Source organism: Leptinotarsa decemlineata, unplaced genomic scaffold (assembly GCF_025532065.1).
Source record: "Leptinotarsa decemlineata unplaced genomic scaffold, Ldec_3_MD MMD2_P_RNA_scaffold_14, whole genome shotgun sequence".
NCBI classification, from domain to species: domain Eukaryota; kingdom Metazoa; phylum Arthropoda; class Insecta; order Coleoptera; family Chrysomelidae; genus Leptinotarsa; species Leptinotarsa decemlineata.
The window spans coordinates 1,433,325-1,461,285 of record NW_027412528.1 but is presented as its reverse complement, the minus strand read 5'-3'; the positions used below and the strand labels follow the sequence as shown (position 1 = coordinate 1,461,285).

The 27,961-nt window shown below is 33.2% G+C and overlaps 1 protein-coding gene across 25 annotated transcripts in view; it reads left to right on the top strand.

Moving 5' to 3' along the window:
• mbl (splicing regulator muscleblind) overlaps nt 1-27,961 on the top strand; it is a 684,538-nt gene that overhangs the window by 276,138 nt on the left and 380,439 nt on the right. For 22 of the 25 annotated variants that reach the window (XR_012465708.1, XR_012465705.1, XR_012465711.1 and 19 more), the window contains one exon: nt 26,286-26,859. The exons of 2 other annotated variants lie outside the window; for them this stretch is intronic. Coding sequence is in view for 18 of the 23 variants with exons in the window: in XM_074176493.1 (XP_074032594.1) it covers nt 26,674-26,859 (186 nt within the window). In the remaining 5 variants the exon portion in view is untranslated. Of the gene's footprint in view, nt 1-3,347; nt 3,666-26,285; nt 26,860-27,961 lie in introns of those variants that run through there. One more of the 25 variants, XM_074176490.1, reaches the window with a different exon arrangement.

The window sequence follows — 27,961 nt, the reverse complement described above, 5'->3', positions numbered from 1 at the left end:
AAATACCATTACTTGTTTTAACCTTAGCCATCTACAATGTTTCCTGGGCATATCTATTATAGTTTTGTTAGATAACTGTACCGATATTGTCGAGTTCTTCAGCCACTGGTTGAATAGTTTCAGAATACATTCACGCGACTTATAACAATCTTTGATCCACCTAAGCAATGAGGATTACTTTATTCATTGACAACAATAAATTTGTTAGGGGGCTGTGGAAATGAAATGAGATTCGTATGACACTTCCAAGTTAACGTAGCTGTCAGAAAGTGTTTGATTGTGTATTTCGTATAATAAAAATGAATTTTACATTCGAAGAGTTAGCGGACATGCACCTTATTTATGGAAAATCGGGTCGAAATGGAAGGTTGGCACAAAGAATGTATCGTGAAAATTTTCCTGGAAGAAATAGAATTCCTAATTGGAAAACGTTCGAAAACGTGGACAGAAGACTCAGGGAAACAGGAAGTTTTTTAATTACCAGAAGGAATGCAGGTATACAGAGAACTGTAAGAAATTATATCACAGAAGAGGAGATATTGAACTGCATGTGTCTTCATCATCTGTTTGGAGGACGATTGCCGAAAATTTAGAATCATTTGAAAAAGTGCGATTTTCTATGTTGCGCCGTTGCAGATCGTGTATAAGTGTTGACGGAAAAAATTTCGAACAATTACCCTATTGATTATTCATCAGATATTCTCATTATTATTCAAAAGCACATTTGAATTTTCAATGTAAATTTCAAAAAGAAATTCGTGTTTATGACTCACTGTTCTAGAATTTCAACAGTATTGTTTCTTATCACATTATCTAAAATATGTGTAGAGAAGGTATATTTTGAACATGATATTTCTACTCAAAGATGAATTATGAGTACCGACATCCAACTAAGAGTTATGTAATTAGCTGTAAATAGACAACTTCCATTTCTTCATTTATTTAAAAAACTTCATTTACTGACTAGAGTTAGCGAAGATCTTATCAGATGGTTATTCAAATAAATTGACTTCTTCCAAATACATTTCTTTTTTTCAGGCGTATAATTAGAGTCTACTGGTAAAATTTTGTTTTTCGGCTTCATCTGTGAAAATTTGAAAACACTGTATACTTTGAGAATGTTTTTCATTTTCTTATTAATGAATATTCTTCAAGATATTTACGATTCTACAAAGAGAAGTGTGATTTCACGAATGGGAAAGACAGGATAATTGTGAACAAAAAATAATTTTCCCAAAATCCAGAATAATGGTGTTATTTTAGGATTATTGGAGCCTAACTCAGTCGAGATTCCGAATGATCGCAAATTTTATTTGGGGTCACTTTTTTTCAGATCACACAGTGACTCGAAGATCTGAGAACAATGAAAACATTTCAACAATGAAATCTATTGACAAGCACGAAAATAAGCCTCAAGAGTTATGATTTGTCATTACAATATGCTAAACATAACAAAAATTGGTACGATGATAGAAAACCCACAATAATTACCATCACTTGCAAGCGCTAAATTAATGGTAAAATCATAAAAGAGTTCAAATAATTTTGGTTTTGGAATTTCGATTATTTTAATCGATTATTCCCATATAAGAATGCACGTATCAGTTCAACTCAATTTTTCTCGAAAACTACTGGTTTTTTCATAGTGAATGTTTATTTGGTTTTTACGTAAAATTGATCAAGGAATTCAAAAAAAAGACGGTTGTGGATATAAAGTCAGTGGCGTAAAAAATAAGGGGGGAAATATAAGCTATTACCCCGCTGGACCGCCACTGGCTACTGATACTGAAGCAAACATACCACTGGAGGAAGCACATTCTAGCTCGTAATCGATTTGCTGAGTTTCATTAATTTATTCCTTTTAGTCCGGGAGCTACGACGAAAAGGGTCTTTTTATTTTGCAACTTCAACGCCCTGTATTTCTGAAACGGCTAACGGCTCATTTCCGGACACACATGTCCTACCTCATATTTCATCATTTTGCAAGAGGAATGACGTGGTATAAGTTTGTCCGTCGAATTCTGAAACACCCTGTATATATATAAATATATAAATATATATATATATATATATATATATATATATATATATATATATATATATGAATAGAGATTGATAAATTAGCATTTTTGAATAAATTTTTCATTTATTATTTTCACAATCGTATACATCAGTAATTACTGTGGTTGATTTTGAGACCGAGATGGTATAAGAAATAAGATACATATGTTTTCTAATGAAAATTTGAAAGATATCTAAAGAAAACTGCATCGATTGTTGTTCCATGTCTTATGGTAGGCTCCTTTCGGTTAATATTCATTTGAAGTTCTAATTTATCCTGTAGAAAGTGCATCAAGAGTTGAATAGAACTGGCCGATATTTGATGAAAATCCATATTAACACGCCCTAATACAGTTTATTGCATGATTTTCACAATAAAGGGTTTTACCAAAACCGCGACACGTGTTTCGATATACAATAGCTTTCTCAAGCATAAAAACACGTGTCGCGGTTTTTGTGAAATCCTGTATAGTGAAAATCATACAATAAACTATATTAATAAGTTTCACTAAGAGTTGTCCACCTTCGGACGCGAAATCAACATTGAAATCTCCTGATAAAACTAGTGGCAACATATCATAACTTTCTCCTCATTCGTCATAGCCTACTCGACCGTAAATATGTGTTCGCACCTGTCTCCCTTGCCACCACAGTAATATAAGAAACGTAACTCTCTCTCTTTTTCTATCTTCACTAACTTATACCTCCCTCTCAGCTTCCGTTAGACTCCCCCGATCACACTTTTAGTCACGCATTCACCAGCTTACTCTCCAAGTCAAGCGGGCGTAAAGAAGTTTCACTTCAAAAATATGCCTATTCAGAAAACGATTAATTAAATCATTGGAGAATCAGAGGAGAACCAAAAATATATGCCCGTTATATTCGATAACTACACAACAGTAACAGCTTCGTTCCAAAAAAATCTCAACTGCAACTTCTCATTCAAATTTACGTATATGGTTGATTCATAAAATGAAACGTTTTGCATATATCCCATGTTTTCCGAAAGGAAATGTGTAGGTTCACACTTTCTGCTATCTGATTTCTATGAAATACCTGATAAAATCAAAACAGTAATCATCAACAAACATTTTCATCACGATTTTCACAATTCCGTAATTCACGTTGTCATTCCAATTGGAAGTTTCATTTTGATACGAACGTTCTCGAAATTTCCCGATCGCATCCAACGCTTCACCGTAACGGTAGGCTATAGATTTCCGAATCTTTGTTGTGTGAAATTGGATTTTGTCATTTTAATTATAAATTTTATCTGTTACGTATGGTCTCTTAATTAACCGGTTTGATTTATTACTGAGAGTTTATTGTTCGGTGTTGTGAGCGGAAGGTGAATTGCGACAATTGAAAGTGCTCTAGTTGCACAAATTTGCTGATTTGAGTAATTTCGTTGACTATTGAATGAAATGACGCTTTAGAATTTAACCACCATGGTTATTTCGAATAATTGCATCACATTTTTGGTTCTTTGATTTGCGAAGTGATTCCTATTCGTGGTTATTCGTTTGCAGCAACAGATAGTAATTGTGTAGAATTGTTTAATGGTGAGGCAATGCGGCAAAGGAATTCAATAGAATAATTTTCTGGTATGTAGAAAATATGTTGTTAGAATGATAATCTGCTTTCAATTCATTTTAGACAGTTTATTACATTCAAGAGGCTTCATCGCGTCTTCATTTCCACCATTACTTTACTTTTTCGTTTTACTTATTACCAGACACATGAAAGTGATATATTATTGGATAGTATTGACAAATAATTAACGATTCAGATGTAGTGATTTGCTTTTAGAATTCTACAGACTATACGCAAGCAACTCTGTTGAAGTAGTTTTTCTTAGACTTGTCTGAACTGCAAGGAAACCTACAACTTCACCAAATCAGTCGTGGTTTTATGAGACTCAGTCTCTGAGACTATAGATCTATAATATTGATATTGAAAAAAATGTCTGAATTGCTCTAGAATCGAACTCCTCAAGTTTTAATTTTATTAATAGTGTTTAAAAAAATTGATCCACACTAATTTCTGTCTCAATGAATATACCTACCTATAGTCAGTGTATAACTTTTTTGAAACACAATGCAATCAGTACGAAAATAAATTTCAATCTTGATTCAACTCGTAATTCAATTTGTTTACCATGGATTAAATATGTTTTGTGAAAAAATTGTTCCGCTATATATTTCGTTCGGTTAAAAAAAGTTTTCAATATGAATCAGCTGCTTCCATACGAGCAGCCCCCAAAAGTCGTCCATACACTATTTTGTCGAAAGGAAAGCAGACATTTGATTTTTCCACATTTCTCCAGCATGACGAACCGTAAGTCAACCCAAAGCACAGTCACTCATACACAGTCTAGCCACTGTTACTTGGTTTAGGCAGCAAACGATATAATATCACATTGAGGGAAACGTCATTGCAGAGTCGATTTCGAAAACAACATTCATTTATTTCGTGCTATGCGAAAAGTTCAGCAACACGCGATGATCCGAAATAGTTCGGAAAGTTGCAATAAAAATTATGGTATAGCCTAATTGTAGACTTGCCTGATGTGTATTTGCCATGTTTTCATGTTTTTCCATGATGGAAAAAAGGTTGGATATGGTACCAAAAATATCGGTTAAAGGTGGTTTGTCATTTCGAAGCTGATATTTTTTATGACGTTTCTGGAAATGCGACTTACGTACCTTCAGATTCAATTATACCGATACTATATCTGCTCCCGCTTATTTGATTACTGAACTAAAGTTGAAAAAGTTGTCACTTCAAATTTATTTAATCATTGAATTTCCTAGAATTTAACTGTTATAAACTTTTTTATCGCTTAAGTTGCTAATTATTATCATTTTATCACGTATATCAGTTCTTCTTGAAAATCAATAATAAAAGATATAGTTTTCTTAAATTGATGTTTGCTGTTATACCTACCTTATTTGTGGATGTCAATCGAATTCAATATTTCGGAAAGAAACAGTTCATTATAAGTAATTATTCTGTTGTTGAATCATTCTACCAGGCCAGCACTCGTGATAAGAGTCAGAAGCCAAGGTAAGGTGCGAATATCCTTATTGTTCCACTACCGAGCCTGGAAATAATGAGTAAATGATGGTTATTAGGTAATAATTCTACGCTCGCCGAAACAGTCTTGATAGACAGATCATATGTGCCACAGCCGACGATTAGTCATTTCTTGGTGAAAATTATTCCGAAGAATAGTATTGAATGTTCGACATTTTATACAGCGCAGACCTTAAGTTTAGAAAGTATGATATTAATAGTTTGTTCACAATATTAGATGAAAAATTGAAATCGAAAGAATTGAAAAAGAGTTATCACAAGAATTCATTTTTATCTGAAAAAAATTGTTAGCGCCCCCTTGTCGACGAGTGATGTAACACTATACATCTCTACACAATCTCTATCACATTTCATCTTTTTGAAAGGTAAATTAAGTTGGAAACTCACTTGCGTTTGTCAATAATCCAAATCAGTAGAGAAGCAGCATGATCCCTTAGAATGACTCACTAGATTACCCAATATGACACCACTAGATGTTTTCGATGAGAAACGTGACATCTAAAGTGTACCATACCTACGTTTTTTCTTTAATTATGATACCTATTCGGTACATATCTTGGAGCGTTCACGGCGGCCCCTACGCACGATTTCATAAAGGACTGGATTTGTCTTCTGTATGTCGCTGCGCACTGGCCCTAGGCAGTGGCTTCACTTTCAGTCCCATGTTGCTTCTTCGACCTATTTTCGATAATAGGTTTTGTCGGGCAGATCTCGCCATGTCTATTCTCTGCCGTATGTGAGACCTGAACGTTAATCCTTTGTCTAGGTTGACCCCCTAGCTTCGAGTATCTAGCTTCGTTAGTCCACGAAATCTCTTGTCCGTTGAAGATGACATTTTCTTCCGGGTGAACCCTCCTCCGGGTGAACAGTATTGCCTGACTCTTGTCAGGGTTTATACTGATCTTCCACAGGTTGACCCATTCCTTCAATCTATCTGCCTGTTGCTGCAAGTATCTAGTGACGTGCGCTTGGCTTGGTTAATCTCGCCAGCAAAGCTGTGTCGTCCGCGTAGAGCGCCAACTTGTTAAAGTTGTTTTCTGACTTCGACACGTCTGCTGTGTATACCGAGAAGAGGTGTGGCGAAAGGACTGCACCTTGTGGGACCCCTGCTTCCAGTAATCGCATCGTTGAGAGTTCTTGTACTACTCTGCACTCTACGTGAATTTTGTCCAACTTCATCTTCCTTTTTAAACGTTGTGAGGGGGTACTTTGCACGTCCGTACTGCAGTATATTACTTCATTAGCGAATTATATATCTGTATCATCGTAATGTATCATCGATACAGTACGTTTGTATTCGGTTCTTTTCTATTATAAATCATTATGATTTCTTTTTTATTTCACTTTTTCGCAGTATATATCTTCACTCAGCACTTTTTCTGTTATATCTTGACAATTTTATGTCGCGTTTAATTTCGAAAAAAATGACCTCACCATTTTCATTTCTCAGTATGGAACTTTCCAACTCGGATAGTGACATTCGAACAAGCAGCCGAATAGGTCTCACTACTTGGCTAAGTTCTCATCCAACAAAGTCTATTTTTAATATAGTTGATTGCTTTCAGGGATAACACATTCCTAAATGCTCATTCGTGAACGGTATGCGGCGGGGAGAAGTCACTTATGTGATGAGGGGTCCGACACGTTCTCGACCCTCCCGACCCGATCTCGAGAGTTCGATCTTGCGGTTGAATTCCAAACGAGACTGTCGTCACCGCCGAGTGCCAACTCGACGCTGCATCGATGCGTCAGGTAGAGGTCAAATACGTGCAGATTGTTGTTGCTCCTTGAAAATTAAACCGCATAATCAGAAATAGGTGAACGGTTTCAAATCGGTGAATGACGATTTTAACGGTTCGCACAAGTTTTTTCTAAAATTATTTATTATATTTTTCCTTTGATCACGAATGCCTAGTCAAAACACTTCGGTTACTTTTGGATATACGGCCACTCAAAAGTAAAAAAATCGATCATTTCGAGAACTCACTTTCCGTAATAAAAATTCGTGAGATGGCGGCACCTTCTTTTTACAATAGCATGATGAGGACTTCATTTGTCACTTCTATTTTTTCCACATAATAGTTCAATTTTGAAATTGCATTTTTCACAGCAAACCACATCACCACACATTATTAAACAAAAATCCCGTCGCGTCTGTCTGTCTCAAAATCTTCCGAACGGATTTTCTTAAGACCCTCACCAATAAACGCTGGACTTCCGGAGTTCAATTAATTAATTTTTTGTGTCGATTGGTTGAAATTTAACAATGTTATCCGTAGGAAGTCGGGACACCAGTATTACTCGTGCGAAGTGAATTATTAAAACGAATATATTTTCCTTTGAACTAAATCAATTATTCTAATATACAGATGATTTGGGTATACGGATATTTTCTAAAAATTACGATATTTTGAATTTTTTGAAAGGTATTGAAAGGTACGTTGGCGTCATCAGGAGGTGAACAACTTTTTTTTCAATTTACTGACATTCATTTGGAACCATGAGTGAGGTAGTTAAAATAGCAAAATGGAAGTAGTATTTCGAAGATCCTGAAAATTTGATCGTATTCAACTGATTGAAACTACGAGTACTGTCATATTATGATAGAATATTAATTTATAGTTTTATGTCTGGAAATTTCGTATTGAATGTGAAATGTTTTGATATGTTATACAGGGTATGAAAGATGAGGATGTATCAAAAAAATTTCAGAAAACATGAAAGATTAAAAAAAATATATGCAATTGAAGGATTAGTAACATACAATTGAGAAAACATGGACTCAGACGATATTGAAATTATTCTATTCGTGATGCCCGAGATGGCATTATTTGTTTGTCTCTCTGAAATAATAAGTCAGGCGTTCATAATACTGAAAGTAAATTTCAGTATTTATATAAATAATGAAGTGTTCTCAAAGGTATATCGTCACTAAGTAAAAGGGTTATTTTCCGCCCATAAAATATCTGTATGTAGTCTATTTCGCAGTCACTGGAAATCCAGATCTCGAAAAGAAAATAAGTTTGTTTGAAAGCAGCATTCATATTGAGTCAATGGATGCAACTAAATAAAATACACAATCAATTGAATGAATATCATGTGATTCGAAAAAAAAATTCTCTCATTTATTTGTTCAACAGACCCAATAAGACCTGACAAAATAAATGGTAGATCACTGGCAACTCATATCGTTATTACGTTTTCATTCGTTTTTATTACAGGACATATCTCTGTTTTGGACGCACCAAATTTTCCATTGTGTGAATGTATATCCTAGATACGTCAATCAAACTAGAAACCGATTTACTGGTTTATACGCATTTGAAAAGTCGACCGATTATAAAAGAAATGAATACAATACTTTCTCTTTTTTATGATTCAAATCAGTTTTTTTGTCGACTGCCGTTAGTCTGCTAGTTTTCGATTCATCTGGAATTGATCATTTTTTTGAGCGTTACCTGCGTACGTCAAAAATTATCTCTACTTTCTCGTCAATTTCAACTTCGTTAAGAATAATCGTTCGACAGGTGGCAGGTATAAAGAGTAACACTTATTTGTATACTGGATAAAAAAGAACGATTGTTGTGTAATATAATATTATATGCGAGTATACAAAACTATAACATATCAATGTGAAAAAATAGTATCATTCATTTATAATTAATATAGCCAAAATATTCAAAATTACTTTCCAAATCTCTTACTTAAAAAGTATTCTAGTCACTTAACCACTTGTTTCCAACCATTCGTATTGATAAGAAAGTTGATATAAATATTTTTTTAAATTTTTCTAGTGGAAAATGTTTTTTTTAATTTCATTAGCGTTATGTGATACCTGAGTCAATATTACAATTAAAATAACTGAAAATTTATTGATTCACTCGTGGATAAATATTAGCGGACAGTAACATATTTTTGAGAAATAAAATACAAGCATCAACCAAAAAAATAAAAAAATTGAAATATTAATATGAGATAAAAGTTAAAAAACATATCAACAAGAAATGAAAATTGAAAATTAAAAAGATTCCGAACCCAGTTACTTCCCGACGTTTCGATTGTTAGTATCCACAATCGTCTTCGAATGATAACTGGACGTGTTCCTCCGAGATCTGACTATAGGTCATTCGAGTCCTTCCCCCATCCTCTCTTCCTTCTCTCCGCTTCATCGGTTTTAGCGGGAGCTGACCATTTTGCGTGAGTTGGTCGTGTCCGCTTGATATAATTTTTTTTTTTGCGAGCTGTGCATGAAAAATGAAGTGAATTTTAATTAACGTTGCATCTCGTCTTGCCTTGACCAAGAAGACCAATCTTTTGTCTTATCGAGAGAAAAATCTCTTCTTGGTTCGTGCGAAAGATGACAATTCTAGAAAAGAGACAAAACTCACTCATCTTGGTTGAAACACTATCTATGCCAGAAGCTACAGTTCTATAGGGGCTTTCAACAGGGACTTCCGAACTTTGACAAAAAATAACGGTCATCTTGTTGAGGCTACATCTGTCAAATTAGTTGTCATTTATTCAGTCTGTTTTGCCAAATCACCATGGACAGATATAGTATTCAACAGCACATGCAAATAATTAAAATGTTTTATCAAAATAGGTGTTCTGTTTAGGTAACGTACCGCGCGCTATGCCCATTTCACGGTCGCCATAATCGTCCTACCTAGTAGTAAACAATCGATCAACACCCGTACGTCGACCGAATGCAAGACCTGACGAAAACATTGCCGCTGTCTGTGAGGATGTACAGTAGAATCCGAGGCAGTCGATTTCGCATCGCTCACAAGAACTCGGCCTTTCACAGGCCTTTCAGCCTGATTTATGCGCCAGAGACATTGAACGTTTCGGATGCGCTCCACCCAGAAAAGCCGTAGCTGACATTTGAATTTTGTTATATTCCACACATAATGGCATCAATAGGTCTTTCAAACGAATGAAAAATGTCGATGATATCTCACACACACTTTATTTTATTCAAATTTGCGGATAGGAAGCACTCAATGAAATACCCTATATATTCCAACACGAATGCTTGAGCATTATAGAGAAAGGTACATGTGATCGTATCAGTGTAGGAATACCATATCAAAAAGAATAAATGTGGAAAAATATCCTAAACCATATCAGAACCAGAGAGACATCTCCTTGAGATGTAACTCACCGGGATAACCATAAAGAGAATCTCTTCGTGTCAAATATCAGTTTGGAGCCTCGAATCTATTCATTCAGCACATAATTCAATACCCCATTCAATTCGCAGGTTCTAAGAATAAGAAAAATTGAGGTAAAAGTACATTTTTATTGACGCAAATTTCATTATCTATGGATGTTTGTTGGTTGGTTGGTAAGTGATAAACTTCTACATCGCTCAACCGATCGTGATGAAACTTGACATGTATAAGTAATTTTTCATAGAGAAGGTTTTTAAGCTATCAGTTTTTCTGTAACTCACCACTACATGGCGCTGCAGAACAATTTTTTGAAAGCACTGATTCTGTCAAAACATTGGAACAGCAGCGATACAGCAACATAGTACTAATTAGTACTACAACCACCAAATTCTACGCGGGTGAAGCCGCGGGCAACAATTAGTCTAATATATAAAAATGGATGTTTGTTGGTTGGTTGGTAAGTGATAAACTTCTGCATCGCTCAACCGATCGTGATGAAACGTTCATAGAGAATATGAAGAACAATTTTGTGAAAGCACTTTTCTATAATGCTGCGCACGCCTAAGTTCGTTGATTCTGATTCTGTCAAAACATTGGAACAGCAGCGATACAGCAACATAGTACTAGTCCATTATAATATCAAATTGTGTGAGATATTACAGTTCGTGATTTCCTATATTTAATGCTCGTCGGCAAAGTATTCTTTTTTTGAATGTTCTCAATGAAATCATTGAATATTTCAATGCGAATAGATTATATATGAGTGGTGGTATCTTATCTTTGTGTAAATAACAATCAATTAGAAGAAATAATTCGTGTTTTGCTTCAGAGCGCAGACAGCGAATCTGAATTGTAAATTGTGTTGTTTAAAATTTTCAAGGATCTCGAAAGACGCTACCATGACCATACATATTTATGCCTTTTACTGTAAAAGGGATCCAGTTCGGAAAAAGAAGGGATTGTATTTACGAACGTATTTGACATAACGACTATAACATCGGTTATACTTGATGGCCCCCGGCTGCTCGAGTTTGACGATCGAAATTCATCCCAATCCTTTTTCATAATGTCGATGATATTGTTGTAATGATGAATTTGATTATTGATTTACAATCAAATCGAATTGATTAGTTTGTCTGTTAATTTTTAGGAGATATTACTTTTTGGGATAAAGCTTTTTGGCCTTCCACTTCTCCATATTTTCACGTGAAAGACTTCCGAAGGAAGGGAAAAATAACTGAATTCTAAATAAACTAGTCAATTGGGGTGACTTTGTTCTCTGGGGTAGCTTTGCCCAATTTTGACAAAACAGTTTCGCGCCTCCGTAGTAAATAGCTAAAAGGTCGTTTGAGGCGCTGCAGTCAATGAAACATATCTCCTCAATAACAACGAGATATTCTATAGTTTGTAGGTCGTTCCAGATAAGTGCTATCACCAATTAACTGTTTTATTTGTAACGTGTGTTACCTATGAATATTTGAGCTCTTCAATATTATATATATATATATATATATATATATATATATATATATAATATATATATATATATACTACTTCTATGAAAACAAGGTGAGTTTCATCACGTATTATTATTAGTAAATGTAATGAAGAATTTAATCCACTTACAATTTCGTTCCTGCACCCAACCTGTTGATTGTTATTCAAGTGGGCAATGTCACCCCACGTTTTACACGAAAATTGTGGTCACTTTGCCCACCTTCCACGAGGTGACTTTGCCCACCCATAATTTATTTTTTATTTAAGAGGGGGATTATATAAAAATAAAATAACTACATAAATCACATCTACAAATCACCTTCCAAAGGTACAAATTTTATTTAGGATATCAAAAAATGGGTTATGTTAAAATTATCAACTCAAATTTAAAAATTGGGCAATGTCACCCCAATTGACCGGTATTCACAAAAATTATCTGTTTAAATTCTATAATGAATGTTTGAAATACAAAATGTATAGAAATGTATAGAACAAAGTAATTTTTATACAATTAAACGTTCATATAAAAGTAGTTGTTTCGAAAGTATTTTGTTCTTTTGTGATATCCACTGTTCTTGTGAAAGTAGTTGTTTCGAAAGGATTCTTCTTTCCAGTATCTTTGTACGTAACTTTCATGTATGATCCGCACATTTTTGTAAGGAGTTTATTTGAACTTTTTCACTTTCTTCCCACATTTTTGGTATAAAGGAGTAGAAAGTCCAAAAGCTTTTTTCTCTTAATTTTTCTTGCGGACGACAAACAACCATTCGGAAATGAATATAAGTGAATATATAGCTTCATAAGCTTTTCCATTGCACTTTTTGTAGTAACATGGAAGCTAAATACCTACTGGGAAATTACGATTCAATGAGAACCAGTTATTATGTACTAGTATTTTTTCTATTGCTTTTTCCTTTATTTCAAGTTAACGTATATAGTTCAATTATTTTCATCAGAACATTTTTGTTGTTTATTATCTTCCTGCAGCATGGTCCCAAGTTTAATATGGTGATTAGGATTGTGCCATTACTAGAAACAAAAAAAAGTTTTCAGGTTTAGGAATAGGTAACAAAATATCATCAATAATATAGGTACGTATCGTTTATTATCATATTTTTTCAATATGGAATTTCAAGTAAGCGTTAAACATGAATTCAACTGAAAAACAGCGAAGAGAAAGCCAAATCAACTGTAAATAGGCCTGTCAACGCAATATCTTTCCTGCTATATGTGAAGAATGTTACCGGGGGTTTACCGGATCTCTTGAAGATCAATCTACATTGAGACCACGAGGAGAACTGCGAGTAAGAAACATTGTTAACTGTGAAATAGCAAAAATCAGCAGAAGCAGAACATGCGCTCAGAGAATGCCCCCCTCATAATAGGGTTTGTGAAGATCTGAATCCTCTATAAATCCCAGAGTTACTATACAACAAGACTATGTAGGAAGACAATATAAATTCAGAAACACAGATATAATTCAAACCGAAAGCAAGAGGGAATCATTAATTATAAAATCAGGTTACTTGTACTTCATTGCTTTCATAACAGGTCATTCAATTTAACCAGTAAGACCGAAGCCACATCCATTACCATTGTAATGAATTCTGAGACCCAAAACAATTCTATAGTATCTGTTCTGAGGACAACACTTCGTCCGTAACCTCATCGTATTTGATAATATGCACCGCAGACGTCAGAGAAAATAGTCATGACACAGAGCTAGAGAAATTTATTAAATTAATTTAATTACCTGAAATTGTTGATTTCTCACTCCATCGTGACTACTGAACACTTGTCATTCATCATCAGTCACGATTCACTAATGTATACGTATTTTGTGATCATTAAAATTACTCACTCCGGTGCGCAGTGAATATTTATTTTGTCCCGAAAAGTCGTTGATGTTTCAATTAGCTTCATGAAAATGACTCAATGTGTTTCCTTTCATTTGTTTTTCATTTAGATTTATACATCACTTCTGAAGTTCTTCGTTCATTCCACTTCACCATGTAAAATATTATTGCGCAAAACTTTTTGGGCCAATAACCAGTGAGATATTTGTCTGGCGAAGTGTCATATATTTCATATTTCTCAGTGATTATCTTGTTCGAGTTGTTTATTATTATTGAAGCAAAAACTGTTAGCAAACCTTAGTCATACTGAAAGATATTTGAGTAAACTCACAGACATGAAATTCGTTTCATTTATTTTTAGAATTCAGTGAAAATATTTAGGTTGATTGAAATGTTTGTCTGAGATTTCACGTGGAACAACGTTGAATTTTTAATATTTGTATGAAATTTTATTGCATACTTGTGAGATGTAATGAGTAGTTTCCTCACTCAATCAACAATCGAAAGCAATGGAAAAGAAAAGTCAAATGAATATATGGTTTAAATTGTCCCTTTGAATGTTTTTGTTAAGGACAAAACACAAGCACTACAGGAAAATCCTTAAGGCGCTCTAAGAGCGGTGCCTGTGCGAAAGCAGTGATTCACATTGAATTTGAGTCGCTAGAAGTTTATTCCACGTAAACGCAGTTCTCCACGTGAAAGAGTCCTTAAACAGTGAAGTGTACTGAGTTGAACCTCAAAACGATGAGCATCCACAGTCCGCCGCGTATTTCTGTGTCATATGATTTCAGCAGCCACTTTCCAAATCCTTTGAACACATGATCAGTTTTCTCAATAAACGAACTCAACTCGAAAGTACGCAGTTTCAGACTCAGCCCAAGATCTCAAATTCTCGTCCCAATACCCAATCTCAAAAGGCATATGTAACATCTTCATCGCCAATTCGGTGTCTCTATTGCAATGAGAACCACTTCACTAATCTTTGCCCGACATTTCTCGCGCTCAATACTTCACAGCGATTTGAAATTTGCAAAAAGTGCATTATTCGCGAAATAATAAAAAAAACCAAAAGAAATATTTACAACAATCCCAATAATAATAAGTATAATCGTAATAGTAATCATAACCATAATAATAACGCGACTAATAACTGTGACACATCTGATGAATTTAATCATAATAATCTCAACGAAAATTACGCTAATTCTAATAATAATAACAATTATAACGATCAAACGAATCCAAACCATCGTCAAAATCAGCGTGAAAGCATTTTTAACTCTCCTGAGTGTTCAAACACAAATCTTACCTCTTCTTCAAGTGTAAATATGCACGTGCAGTTTTCTTCTGAAGCAGTTCTAGCTACTGCAGTTGTGGATATCGTCAATAAGTACGGAAAATCTAAAACTTGTAGAGTATTCTTGGACGCAGGCTCTCAGGCTCATTTTATTACAGAGAGCGTCGCAAGTTTTTTAAATCTCGATCGTAAAACAGTAAACATTGCAGTTTCCGGTCTTGATGATATCTCAACAAATACAAAACAATCTACAAATAATTAAATCTCGTCACAATTTGCAAAAGGTGTCGAATTTCTCATTGTGTCTCAAATAAGCACCTTCATGCTGTCAATTTTGTCCAGTCATTTTAGGTCGATTTAGGCCTGTATTTCGGAAAGTTGACATACCCAGCTGTAAATTTGTATAAACTTTGTATTTTGGCATCATAAAAGTATTCTCAAAATTCACATATGATTCGACGGCCGCAACTTCAAAAATTGGGGGTCAAAAGTAAAAAAAAACGTGCAAAAGCACGTTTTTTGTCAATATCTCGTTTCCAATGGGTTTTATGCTAATTGTATTTATTATCAATATTGTAGAGAATTGAATTCTCTACAACTTTTGTTTCAAACATTTTTTCATACGTTGAATCGTTTTTGAGAGGGCAGCGCGAGCGCAGATTGAATATTATTTGAAATCAACTGGTTGTCCCGATCGAAATCAGCTCATTTAAGGTTTATAAATTATTACCTAATGAATAATTATAAATTATTTTGATTTTTTATTAACAAATACCTACATTATATTTAATTTTTTTTTCATTAATGAACCGATCTATGAATTCAATAATGCAATTTATTCCTGTATTTCAAAAAGTCATTAAGAGATATACTTTAACTACATTTTGATTGTATTCTCTTTTACGGCAATTGCATTTTATGTAGAAAATAATTCAGTAAATCTTGTTTAAAATTTCTAAACTCTGAAATTCTTTTATACCTGGCAGCCTCTTCTTTTGAACAAGAAATTTTCTTTAAAAAAATTGTCAAAGCAATTGTGAAAACGGAAATATACTTCTCTAAGAGTTTGGACAAATATTCGAATTCTAAAAAACACATTTTGTTGCTTCACGCTTTTAAGCGGCTGTGATACGACTTCTGCGCTCTTTAAAAAAATGTTTTTAAGAATATTCGAGAAACTATCTAATTTGGATGAATTCGCCGCAGCATTTGAAGAAGAAAACTGCCCGGTTCAAAGATTATTTGATAGTGGATTGCAAACTTTATTAGCTGTTTATAATGCTCCAAAGTCTGTAGATACTATCGATCATCTTCGTTATGCACAATATGTCAAGCTCAATAAACCTGTGCAATTATCAAATATCCCACCAACAAGTGGAGCAGCTCACCAATATTTTAATCATGTTTATTACCAAGTTCAAACTTGGTAAGGACATGATTTGGAACCCCAGGAATCGGGTTGGACAATGCGTAACGGATTGCTAGAACCTATCATGACCATTTTACCACCTGCTCCAGATGAGTTAGTCAATACGATATTCTGTAACTGCAAAAGTGGTTGTGGTTCAAGATGTGGATGCAGGAAAGCGGGGTTGCAATGCTCTTTGGCCTGTGGTCAGTGTAATGGGCGAGCTTGTCTCAATGGTGTACCATGTGAGACCGATGTTAACGAAGATAGGTCCTTTGATCCAGAAAACGCTCTTGAATTTTTACAGCTGCGAGAAGACGACGACGATGAAGAAAAAGAAAATTGAAATTAAAACTCATTATTCTTTCAATTATTTTATCTGTTTTTTTTCTAATTTTGACATTCACAAATGTATCAAATGAGATTTTTTAATAAAAATATAATTTAAAATTTTATTTCTTTTCTATTATTTTTTTCTATTAAAGAATAATTACTATAGATTAGGTTTAAATTATAATGTAATATATATATTTTTCCTCTAAAAATTAATAACTACACGGGCAGGTAATTGTTATTAAATAAATTAATACTTAATTGAAAATAAATAATTAATGAAGAAAATGTTTGAATATAATGTATTTGGAGAATACTTTTGGAGAATACTTTTATGATCCCAATATACAAAGTTTATACAAATTTACAGCTGGGTATGTCCATTTTCCTATGCAAACCCCCTAAAATGACTGGCCTAATTCAAATTAATGAATCTCTACTTGAGATTCCTAAAAGCATTCCCTTAGCTGATCCAGAATTCTTCAATCCTTCTGAAATTCATGTTCTTATTGGAGTAAAATTGTTCTACAAATTACTTAGCATACATAGGCCAAATCTTATTGAAAGGTATATGTTTTCACAAGAGTTATTGGAATTTCTGTGTGCATTGAGCATTCATACTCACGATAAAATAATCGTGGGTCAAAATATTATTATAAAAACACACACAACTGTCAATACTTTGATAAAACTCCACAAAGGTATGAACTATAAAAGAGCGGTATCCTGAAATGTCGAAAAGACTTCTGTATTCATTTAATTTTGCACGAAAACGTTGAGTTCCAATATCCTGCTAGCTATACGTGAATTTTCATGCATACAGCTCGAAAATTACAGTTCCTTCCTCGAGATTAACTTGAAAATGAACTCTCACAAAAGAAATATTCCTGCAATAGAAACACCTTTTATGCTGAATTAAAGCCTTGCCGATGCAATTGCTGGTTCCTTTCACAAGCGTTTTTCTTGGAGGAAATGAATGCCATTGTATGCTTTTGTTTAAGAAAGAAAATAATGCAAAAAAGAATAACGGTTATGCTTTCCGAATTGTTTTGATTGGTGAAAATATCGAATGTCTGAGTATCAATTTTTCTTGTTCGATGATGTCTGTTGCAAAAGTTGCTTCTTGAAAATAGTTCATTTTATAGTGTGATCGTATACTCATACGTTGCCTTTCATAAAGGTTTGTAACCAATTCTTTAAAGAACATTCAGAAATAATGAATAAACGAAATGTTCATGGGATTATTGAAAACGTGTCAATTATGTGACAGTTTTTCATTGGGTAAGTAAGCAAATAGCATAACTAACACCTTCAAACCAATCACGATGAGCAAATTCATAACTTTGCAGTCGTGGTTCAATTATTTTCAATCACAAGTATGCTTTGAGAATTTTTTACTTCTGAATATGTTCTCAAACATCAAATCCAATCATTGGAACTGACAGTTTGTTTTGTAAAAACACAAAAAATTGGACTCTGAACATGCGAATAACCTTGCAGAAACTGCAAATAAGGGAGGGAATGTAACTTTTCTGTAGAACTCCAACAGGCACATGATAATTTTTTTACCTTAACATGATTTAAAAAGTTGTCACTGAAATTGCTTCTAGACATTTGATTTACTCAAACCTTTTTAAAGAATCTCGATAAATTCTTTGAAAATAATTCAATTTGAAAGAGAAACATTCGAACTGAAAAGTTTATGAATTCACTTCAAAGCATGGAAGAAGCTTCCAAATTAACTTTGTTTTTTATATTTAGTTTCTTTAATAACACCACTCGTAGCATGTTTGTATAATGTATTGAGGTTATTTTTGTCGTATGGGATTACAGAAACTGATTCATCGACATTTCTACACACTCACATGCTGACAACTGACAATTCTAATTTTTCTAAAACTATATATCAAATTTATCTTCTAATTTCATGTGGATTCCAAACAAATAGTATAGGATCCCAAGTAAAATCATTCTTTGCCAACTTGATAACCAGGTGAAAATTATATTTAATTTTACAACAGGGTTGCCATAAAAAATGTTCACGGCTATGATTAATTAAAATTGTAAAACATAAATATGTTTTCAAATTTGAGTATCTTGGTTGCCAGATGACCTATAGTCTAATCGAAAGTATACAACATTGGCTTTATGAAGTTGATCGGTTGCTTACCTTTTTCTGTTCCCTGATACTTGGTAGCCGCGTACAAACAGTTAAATTGATATTAGTAATTGCCCTCATCTGCTTACCATGATGAATATATATTCAAACTCATATTTACTAGAAAATTTATACTTGAACTCAAAACCGAATTAGTCCGTGAACGTCCGAAACAGCCATCTGTTTGAAGACCCTTCAGTTTGACACTTGCTTACAACCTTTTTTTATCTCCACTATACCACATACTTGACCACTGATTATATATTCCCCCAAGACTTTCTAAAAGAGTTAAGCCAGTACTAATTCCTACCGATTCGCGAAGAATTTAATTTGCTTCTATGACTAGCAGAAACCAAATTGATGTGGGAGAAGCAGTGTTTTTCAACACTCATACTATTTATTGTTCTGACCTCAGCATTGTTTTCGAATATATACGATACTGATAGCTATCAGTATTGCCCCGACTCCTCACGAGTGCGATGCTGTTTATTTGTTCCCTTGCATTTGTTATACTGTTTGTAATATTTATTCACTCATACAAATAAACATTATTATTATCTTTATTGCAGACGTGGTCTAGGAAATTTAATAAGTATCTTAAAATTCTCCGACGATGGTAGAATTAGATATTCAATAATTCAATTTCGTATACTTACCTAGGTGACAAACACATTTCCGTTTCAATAAGTATTGTCTCATTATTATTTAATACATCTACATTTGGACGCCCACGTGCTCCCTGCGTAATATCCTATGCAAGTTATTATTCAAAGTTAATTCTTATTATTACGAACGACCTTGTGAGTCAGGAACTGACCTAATGTGAGAACATTACAATTTAAAGTTAATTCGTAACACGTCTTTCAATATTTCATTCAGAATAATAATGCTTTATATCTGAGAATAACTTTAATACTATATATGAAAAATATAAAAGTAACATATTCATATAACTTGGTGTTTTTTAATGGATACCTTTATACAAATCTTTTTTTCCCCATTATTTTATTTTGAAGTTTTCCAAAGTAATTTTCCTGTAAGGAAATTTCCGATATCTCTGGAAAAAAAGGAAAGAAGGAAAGGATAATTTATTTATTTAAATGCAATCAGCACAAAATTCATAAAATTTACAATTTTTCTGTTTCAGAATTTGGCAAAGAAGGTATAAACTGTTGAATTATTATATGTTCTTTCTTCAGATGATCAGTTTTGATAAAAATTACTAAAAACTACTTCATTATAAAAATTTACAATGGTCAGCGGTAAATGTTCATCAATGAAAGATACATAAACAATCTGATAATTTTGTCAAAGCTATTTTAAGGGTTTACTGGACGTAGTCTGTAGATTTTGATGCCAGCCGTTTCGTCAGAAACTGTAGTACGTGCTGTAAGAACAACCAGAGCTCCGTGTAAGTCAAACATGGAAACCCACTGATCGCCGAAAATGGCTTCGACACAGTTATCTCGGTAATGAAAATTGATAGCTACAAAAATAAAACTGAAGACAAGGTCTAATGCTGATATATCATTAAACATCAACATAAATTCCAATAAACACTTCATTCTGTGAGTTACAAAAACGCAACACGTGTTTCGGAGTATGGAGAAACACGTGTTGCATTTTTTGTAAAACTGTTGAGTGAAAATCTCACAAAAAAGTGTTTCTTGGTTGTTTGAAGCTTTATCAACTCATTCATACCCTTTCCAAGTTAAGGCAAAAGAGCAGTATCACTTTTTGTATGAACATGAAGAAGTGAAAAGCCAAAACTCTTTTCCCAGTAGTAGTATCATCTTCTTCACATCAACGAGATCTACAGAGTCTACGACCAAACTAATTGCTTGAAAACTTAATTTTTTCCATTAGGTATCAGAGCACTATCATTTATTCTAAATTTCTTGTGAATATAATATAGGTTGAAAGTAAGATTTTTGGTGAAACCTCTTCTCACCTGTAACCTTGCTTACCTTCATTAGAATAATTCAAGAAATCATTACTATTTGTTTACGAATAAAATATATTTCAAATACTAACATTATTATTTCACACACTTTTTCAATTGAAATATATGTTTCAACGATGAATTATTTAATGGCGAACATTTGTGAGATTTGTGCAATATACATGGTAACCGATTCAATATGGTAAAACCATAAAAATATATTTTTCAACAATTCAAATTAATTTTTTTATAACATAGACATTCGAGAAGTTTACTGGAATACCAAATTCCATGAATGATTTTTCGCTTTCAGCACCAACTTTTATTATTTTAAAATGTCAAATATGGAAGAAAATTATTAGCGGTCAACTGACCGCACCACTGGATTCGTGTAGTTTGGAAATAATTTATATGATATTACGTCAGAATGCGTTCGTCATTGAAAAAGTTATAAGGGAATGAAATTTGAAAAATATTCTATTTGATAATAAATTCAATTTTGGAACTTTCGTTTTCAGCGCCAACTTTTATTATTATAGAGGAAAATTATTAGCGTTTTTTCAACTGATCCCACCACTGGATTCGTGTAGTCTGGAAATAATTTATATTAATATCACGTCAGAATGCGTTCGTCATTCAAAAAGTTGAAAGAGAATGAAATTTGAAAAATATTCTATTTGATTATAAGATCAATTTTGGAACTTTCTCAAAATTCTGACTACACCTCAGGATTCAGCAGGTTTTGGTTTATCACTCACCATAATTTCATTTATCATGAACATGTTGATCATTAACAATAATTCAAGCTGATAACGAAATTTCGATTCTAAACAAAATAATTCCAATCAGTATAATCAAAGCTTCATTTGAAATTGAAATACTAGGAAAGCGGGTTTTTCAGAAATTTGTCTTACATACTTATATTCAGTTCTACAAAAATTTAGATTACCTACAGGGTACGACTTCCATTATCTAAAAAGGTGATAAACTCAGTATGATATACGGTACCCGGATTAATTGATCCCAAAAAGTGTTTTATGAACACAGCCTCCACAAGTGTCGAATAAATATGTTCTCGTTACATAATATCCGTAGGTGCACATAAATCAAGTAATAACACCACAATTATTTCAGTTATTCAAATCCCGCTTCGCTCTTTGAAAAAGGCTTTGGGTTGACATCAACTGTGACAGCTTTTTATATTCAGCACTGAATTTTATGGAACTCGTGTGGGAAGAACCTTTATTAAAGTTGATTGCGTAACTGAGTTATAGTTTGATTGTTTCGTGTGAGCTCAGTTCCTTATATGTCATCGTTATTTTTGTAGGCGGAATAATGACATTTGAAATAAGTGTTCTGGCATGATTTATTCGTTTTCGGTTGGGAAGATGACAAAAACAATGTTCTTGGTTTAGATTGCTATTTTTCTAGACAGTTAAATCAGTGGAAGGTATGGAAAAGTGTGGAATTAATGTGTGAACAGTTAGAGCCAACTTTTTGTTTCATTAGTGGTAGGGTCTTTAGATTAACGTCAAACTTGTCTCGTATAATTTGAAACGTTGATCTATTGCATTCAACAAATCATAACAAAAAATCTAGTGAAGTATAAATGCAATTAAGAACATCATCCCAATGAAAGTCAAGTCGGTGAAACCGAAGATTTTCATTGTGTGAAGTCATTCAAGATAGGTGGGAAAAAACGTAGGTTAAATTAGGTTAGGTTTAAAGTAAGTTGGTCTATTCAACTCTGTACTCCTACTGTATATATGACTGCTAACCTGAAGATATTGCTAAAGCAATGGATTGAAACTAAATGATATGAATTCAAATTCCACTAACCGCATCCAAATGACTTTACGCTATTCAGTTTACAATTGAAAGGTGATGTCAACTCCCCCTACATAAATGCCATCTATGAGATCGACAGTAGACTCAGTCCCGAATATCAAGGATATACGAGATTTCCCAAGGCGGTCCGTTGTGAAGTCAAGCTTGGGAAGCCTCGTTTATACTGGATATTCGCGGATTGAGTCTCCTGTCGATTCCATACAACGGACCGCCTTGGTGAGTCTCGAATATCCTTGATATTCGGGAACTGAGTCTTGTGTCGATTCCGTAGATGGCGTTTTCGTAGGGTGAGGTGCCATCACCCTTACTTCCAGACTTGTTCTTTCCAGGACAGTTAGTGGTTCAGGCTAGCATCACTGGGAAGACATGGTGGGTCGAAACAGCGTTGTGTGTTTGATAAAAAATCCAACATATTGTTATAATAACATATAATTATATGTAATCGAATTTCGACAGCTCTGTTAAGCCTTAGAAGAGGTTTGAATGTATCTCTAGTTTCCTTGAATGTTTTCATTAAACGATTCCAGAAATAGTTTCAATTTCATTTTCAAAGATATCGAAGCTGTCGACATATTTAAGTCGTTGGAACAAACAAAATAGAAAATTGCTTTTGTTATTGTGTCAAAATTTGTGTGAAGACATGGAGAAAGTGGATGAAGCTAAAGCAGCAATGAGATGAACGATTAATTTTTTTTTATTCAGAAATGTGTATCTGGCACGTCACATTTCACAAAAAAAACTCTGATGAAAATTTAATAATTTTACCTCACATTGCCCAAAAAGTATAATATAATCATTGTGAAGGAAAGCTGTGTGGTTTTCACGAAATACCAAAGACAGATTTGTTCAGCAAAGGAAAACATGCCCTTTTTTCCCATAGATATCTCTAGTTAGGGAAATCAATACTCATGGAGTCTCTGAAAATACTATATAGGTAAATGAAATAATCACAATCATTCAACCTTATATAAACTTACATATCTCACATATGAATCGTAGTTATAATTTATTTAAACTCACGCAGAATTACACAATTTCAGTTACGAAATTATGGATTATATTATATATATATATATATATATATATATATATATATTGAATTATGCAACTAATTTTCCTTTATTTTCATAACTCCTATTATTTAATTATATGCGAACGTTTTCGACAGCTGATCGTGCTGTCATCATCTAGGCTCTACTCAAACTGTAGAGCCTAGTAGTAGTTTGAGTAGAGCCTAGATGATGACAACACGACCAGCTGTCGAAAGCGCTCGCATATAATTAAATAGGAGTTATAAAGCTTCAAATCCTATATATATATATATATATATATATATATATATATATATATATATATATATATATATATATATATATATATATATATATATATATATATATATATATATATATATATTTATAAATCAAAAACCAAACAATTTGTGGACACAACACTCCAAAAAGGGGGGCAAACCGCGGGACACGTGTTTCTGGCTATTGGCCTCATCAGCGCTGTGCAGCCAAGTAAAAAGATGGGCAACACTTGTTTGCCGAAATCAGGAAACAACACAAACGCAAGACCTAACATTCAATATATTAAACAAATCGTCTGGGTCCAGGAATTTATAATTTCCTGGACCCGGATGTCACGCAGGTAGCTATAGCTGCCTCCGTGGTGATTTTGATAGTTTTCTTGTAAACACGAGATCTATCAACTGAAACCACAAATGTGCGGTTGGCTCCTGTTGGTGGCTCCGTGCATTTGTATTTCTATATTTCTATCTTTTGGTAACCAAGTGTTGCCCATCCTTACACTTGGCTGCACCATACTGATGATGGGCCAAAAGCCCGAAACACGTGTCTATGGTTTGCCACTTTCATGAGTGCTATGTCCGATATTAACTTCTGGTTCTATATATATATATATATATATATATATATATATATATATATATATATATATATATATATATATATATATAAATATTAATGAGTGTCTTGATATGAATACAGTAACGATACGCCTGAAAAAGCTATTGTATAGCGAAATACATGTAAAAGTGTTCAGTGAAAATCTGACAATAAAGTGTTTCTTGAAATGAGTCATTTCTCGTTAAGATATTTTTTTATCATAGATATCAAATTCCTTTGAATTTTAAATTTCTTAGCCCATAAACAACTGAATGGCGATGTATACAATGATTTCGGCTATATATTTCGCAACCTCATGAAATATATACGAATGTTGATTTATTGAATTTATAATGATAATGGTTTCATCTAATAATCGATCACTATTCATTTCTTGTCAGCATTTTATTTATTCGTATATATTCCAAACCTAAGGCGGATCCTCAGAGTTATTTCATAGAGTTTCTACCCAATTCCAAAAGTGCAATTATCAAAACAAATTTTCCATTTTGTTTCAGTACTTTGCCCTACTCGTTACCATTAACATTCAATAGTTGTTTAAAGTCATATAAACACATGTTTTTTCACTTTCAATTGTTTGTAATGAATCAATTCCATTTTCAGTCCTCAGACAGTACGATATATACAATATGTAATGTTTCAAACGTACCGGTAACCAAAATTGTTGAACAATTGAATTTTTTTACTACTTTTCATTGTCACAACAAACGATTTGAAACAATCTACTTAATTTCGTGAAATATTGATTTATATTAATGCTGTTTAGTTTTGATTTTTAATAGGTAGTATAGATGAATCTAAAAATTAAAAATATAGTTTATGACTACACGGCAAATATTATTCAATATTCGCTTTTCAATAGAATTTAGAATTCTAAAGAACTCATTTATTCATAAATATTCACATTAACGTTCGAACATTTTCTCAGGCAGATATGTAGATTAAACTGGGACAACATTGGTGCATATTTTAAGATATTTTGTCTAGAGATTTTTTTAAGTTCTCAATGTGTAGTTGAATGAGACTATTATTTGAATTTCAAATTTTCTTGGCTTCTTTTCTTTTTTATAGTGACCTTATATTTAAAGGGTTAGTGTCCAGCCAGTTAAATTCAATCTTGACCGGTCCAGTAGACTTGCATCTGCTCTCTCTTATCAACCCTTCACTTTTCTGTGTGTGCGGCGTTGCCAGATATTTTTAGAAGTCTGATGAATTCTGATATCATTTGAATATTTATTTGGAGAAACAGCTTTTTGGATTTCTACTTCTACATCTTCATATAACAAAAATTTTAAAAACTGAATATGACTATTTTATTTTTGCTAAGATTGCATCAATGCACTATCTACTGAATAGTAATTATAATCATTTGTGTTTTTTTGTTATTTATTCTAATGAAAATGATTTTCATGTCGAAAGTTCCATTCATAATCAAAAAGAAATGGAAAAAAAATTGAAATATCGATTTCTCTAAAAGTAATGGATTTCCATTAATCACCTACAATACTAATCATACTTTATGGAAAAATGATCATTCATAAAATCTGAAGATGTATTCAATACTATTGAAAGAATCGCAGTAAATATTCACAGTAGTATTTACGCTCTTTCTTCAATCTGGCAACGTCGTAATCATCTTAGAAGGGGTTACAATTGGTATCCTAATTGTTGCTTTTGCTTGCAGAATAACGAAGACTTCTGGTCAACGCATCATCATCTTCAGTAGATAAGAGACCATGCGCTAGATTCCTTCTCTTCAACAAAAAAAAGAATCGACAATCGCTTAGCTTTTGCCTACCTGCTTTTGCAAAGAAATCTAATAATTTTGTTCATCTAGTCCACACCACGTAATTACGATAAAAAGGAACAGTGTTTATTTTTTATACGGAACAAGTGATAGTTACTATTTACATAGTTACTCGAAATGGACAATAATTCTACCTGATCTGAATCCTGTTGAATCATTAACAAAAAATTGTCGTGCTACGTCCACAGTGAAATCGCGTCCAACAGTTTAATCAGATAATATTTGCGTGATTTTTTCGGGATAAAAAAAAATCTGACGATCCAGAATGGCGATGCTCAACATGAACAACTTACTAAATGGAAAAGATTCCAGATGGCTGCAACTGGAGGTATGCAGAGAGTTCCAGAGAAATAAGTGTTCCAGACCTGATACAGAATGTAAATTCGCACATCCACCCGCAAACGTCGAAGTCCAGAATGGTCGCGTTACGGCATGCTACGATAGTATTAAGGTGAGTTATTTTTATATAAATTTATACTGAGATTTATACAGTTTTAATCTTCCTCTTTGAAGATGATCACTTGGCGATCGAAACACGTGTCGAGGTGTTAAAAATAACGATTTGGTGTTGGGAAAGTCTTTTCCCAACACCAAATCGTTATACCAACACTGTGTTATACCAACACTGGAGTTTTCCAGTAATACACCAAAGATTCCAAACAGTGCATCATAAGTACTGAGATCTTAGACAAAATTGAGTCTCACCAAGTTTCTAGATTATCATAAATATATTCGCCACATTGTCATATAGAAAGTAAATACTGTTTTTCAAAGGATGGAAGCTTTGATTCAATGTATTATGATTTTCAGTAAAAAATATCATAACCGAAAATAGTTTTGTATAAAATATATTTCTATTCGTTAAATCGTTAATTTAGATCTGTTTGACTAATCTTGTCTATCATTAAAAAAACACTTCAAATTCAAGAAAAGACGTACGACGTTATAATTTTTCCTGAACAAAAATAATTAAAAATTCTGAACTCTTATTTTTTTCATTGAAGAGTTCTTTGAGCAATAATTCTAGAAAATTTCAGTACTCACTTTTTTGCTAGTAACTTCTTACTAAGGATGATCTTGAATACTTGATCTTTCAAGTTAACAAAATTAAATCTATTGAATTGACAGTCATATGAAATCGCTGAGTTGCATGTAAACTTGCTAATTAGATAACCTTTTTTTGGGAGTAAACTGGCTTAGGTTTGGTTAACGTAATGGTTATTTAGTGTGTCACAAAAAGTTTTCTATTAGCAGTTTTAAATCGTATTATTTGTAGAAAGTTGCTTAATAATATTCACAAATTTTATTTTCAAATATGAAATCACGGCTTTCTATTTTTTCAATTGATAATACACAGCAATACCTCCCAACCAAACCAATAATAGAAAATATTTCTCGGACATCTCTTTGACATTCTCTGTTTCATGTGGAATAAAAATGATTACGAATCTAGAAAAAAAAACCTATTATCAATTCATGTTGGCATGATAATGCCAACATGTTTGTAGTTATACTCTGTCACTTATGGTATACTTGAAGCTGTCTTCGATCAA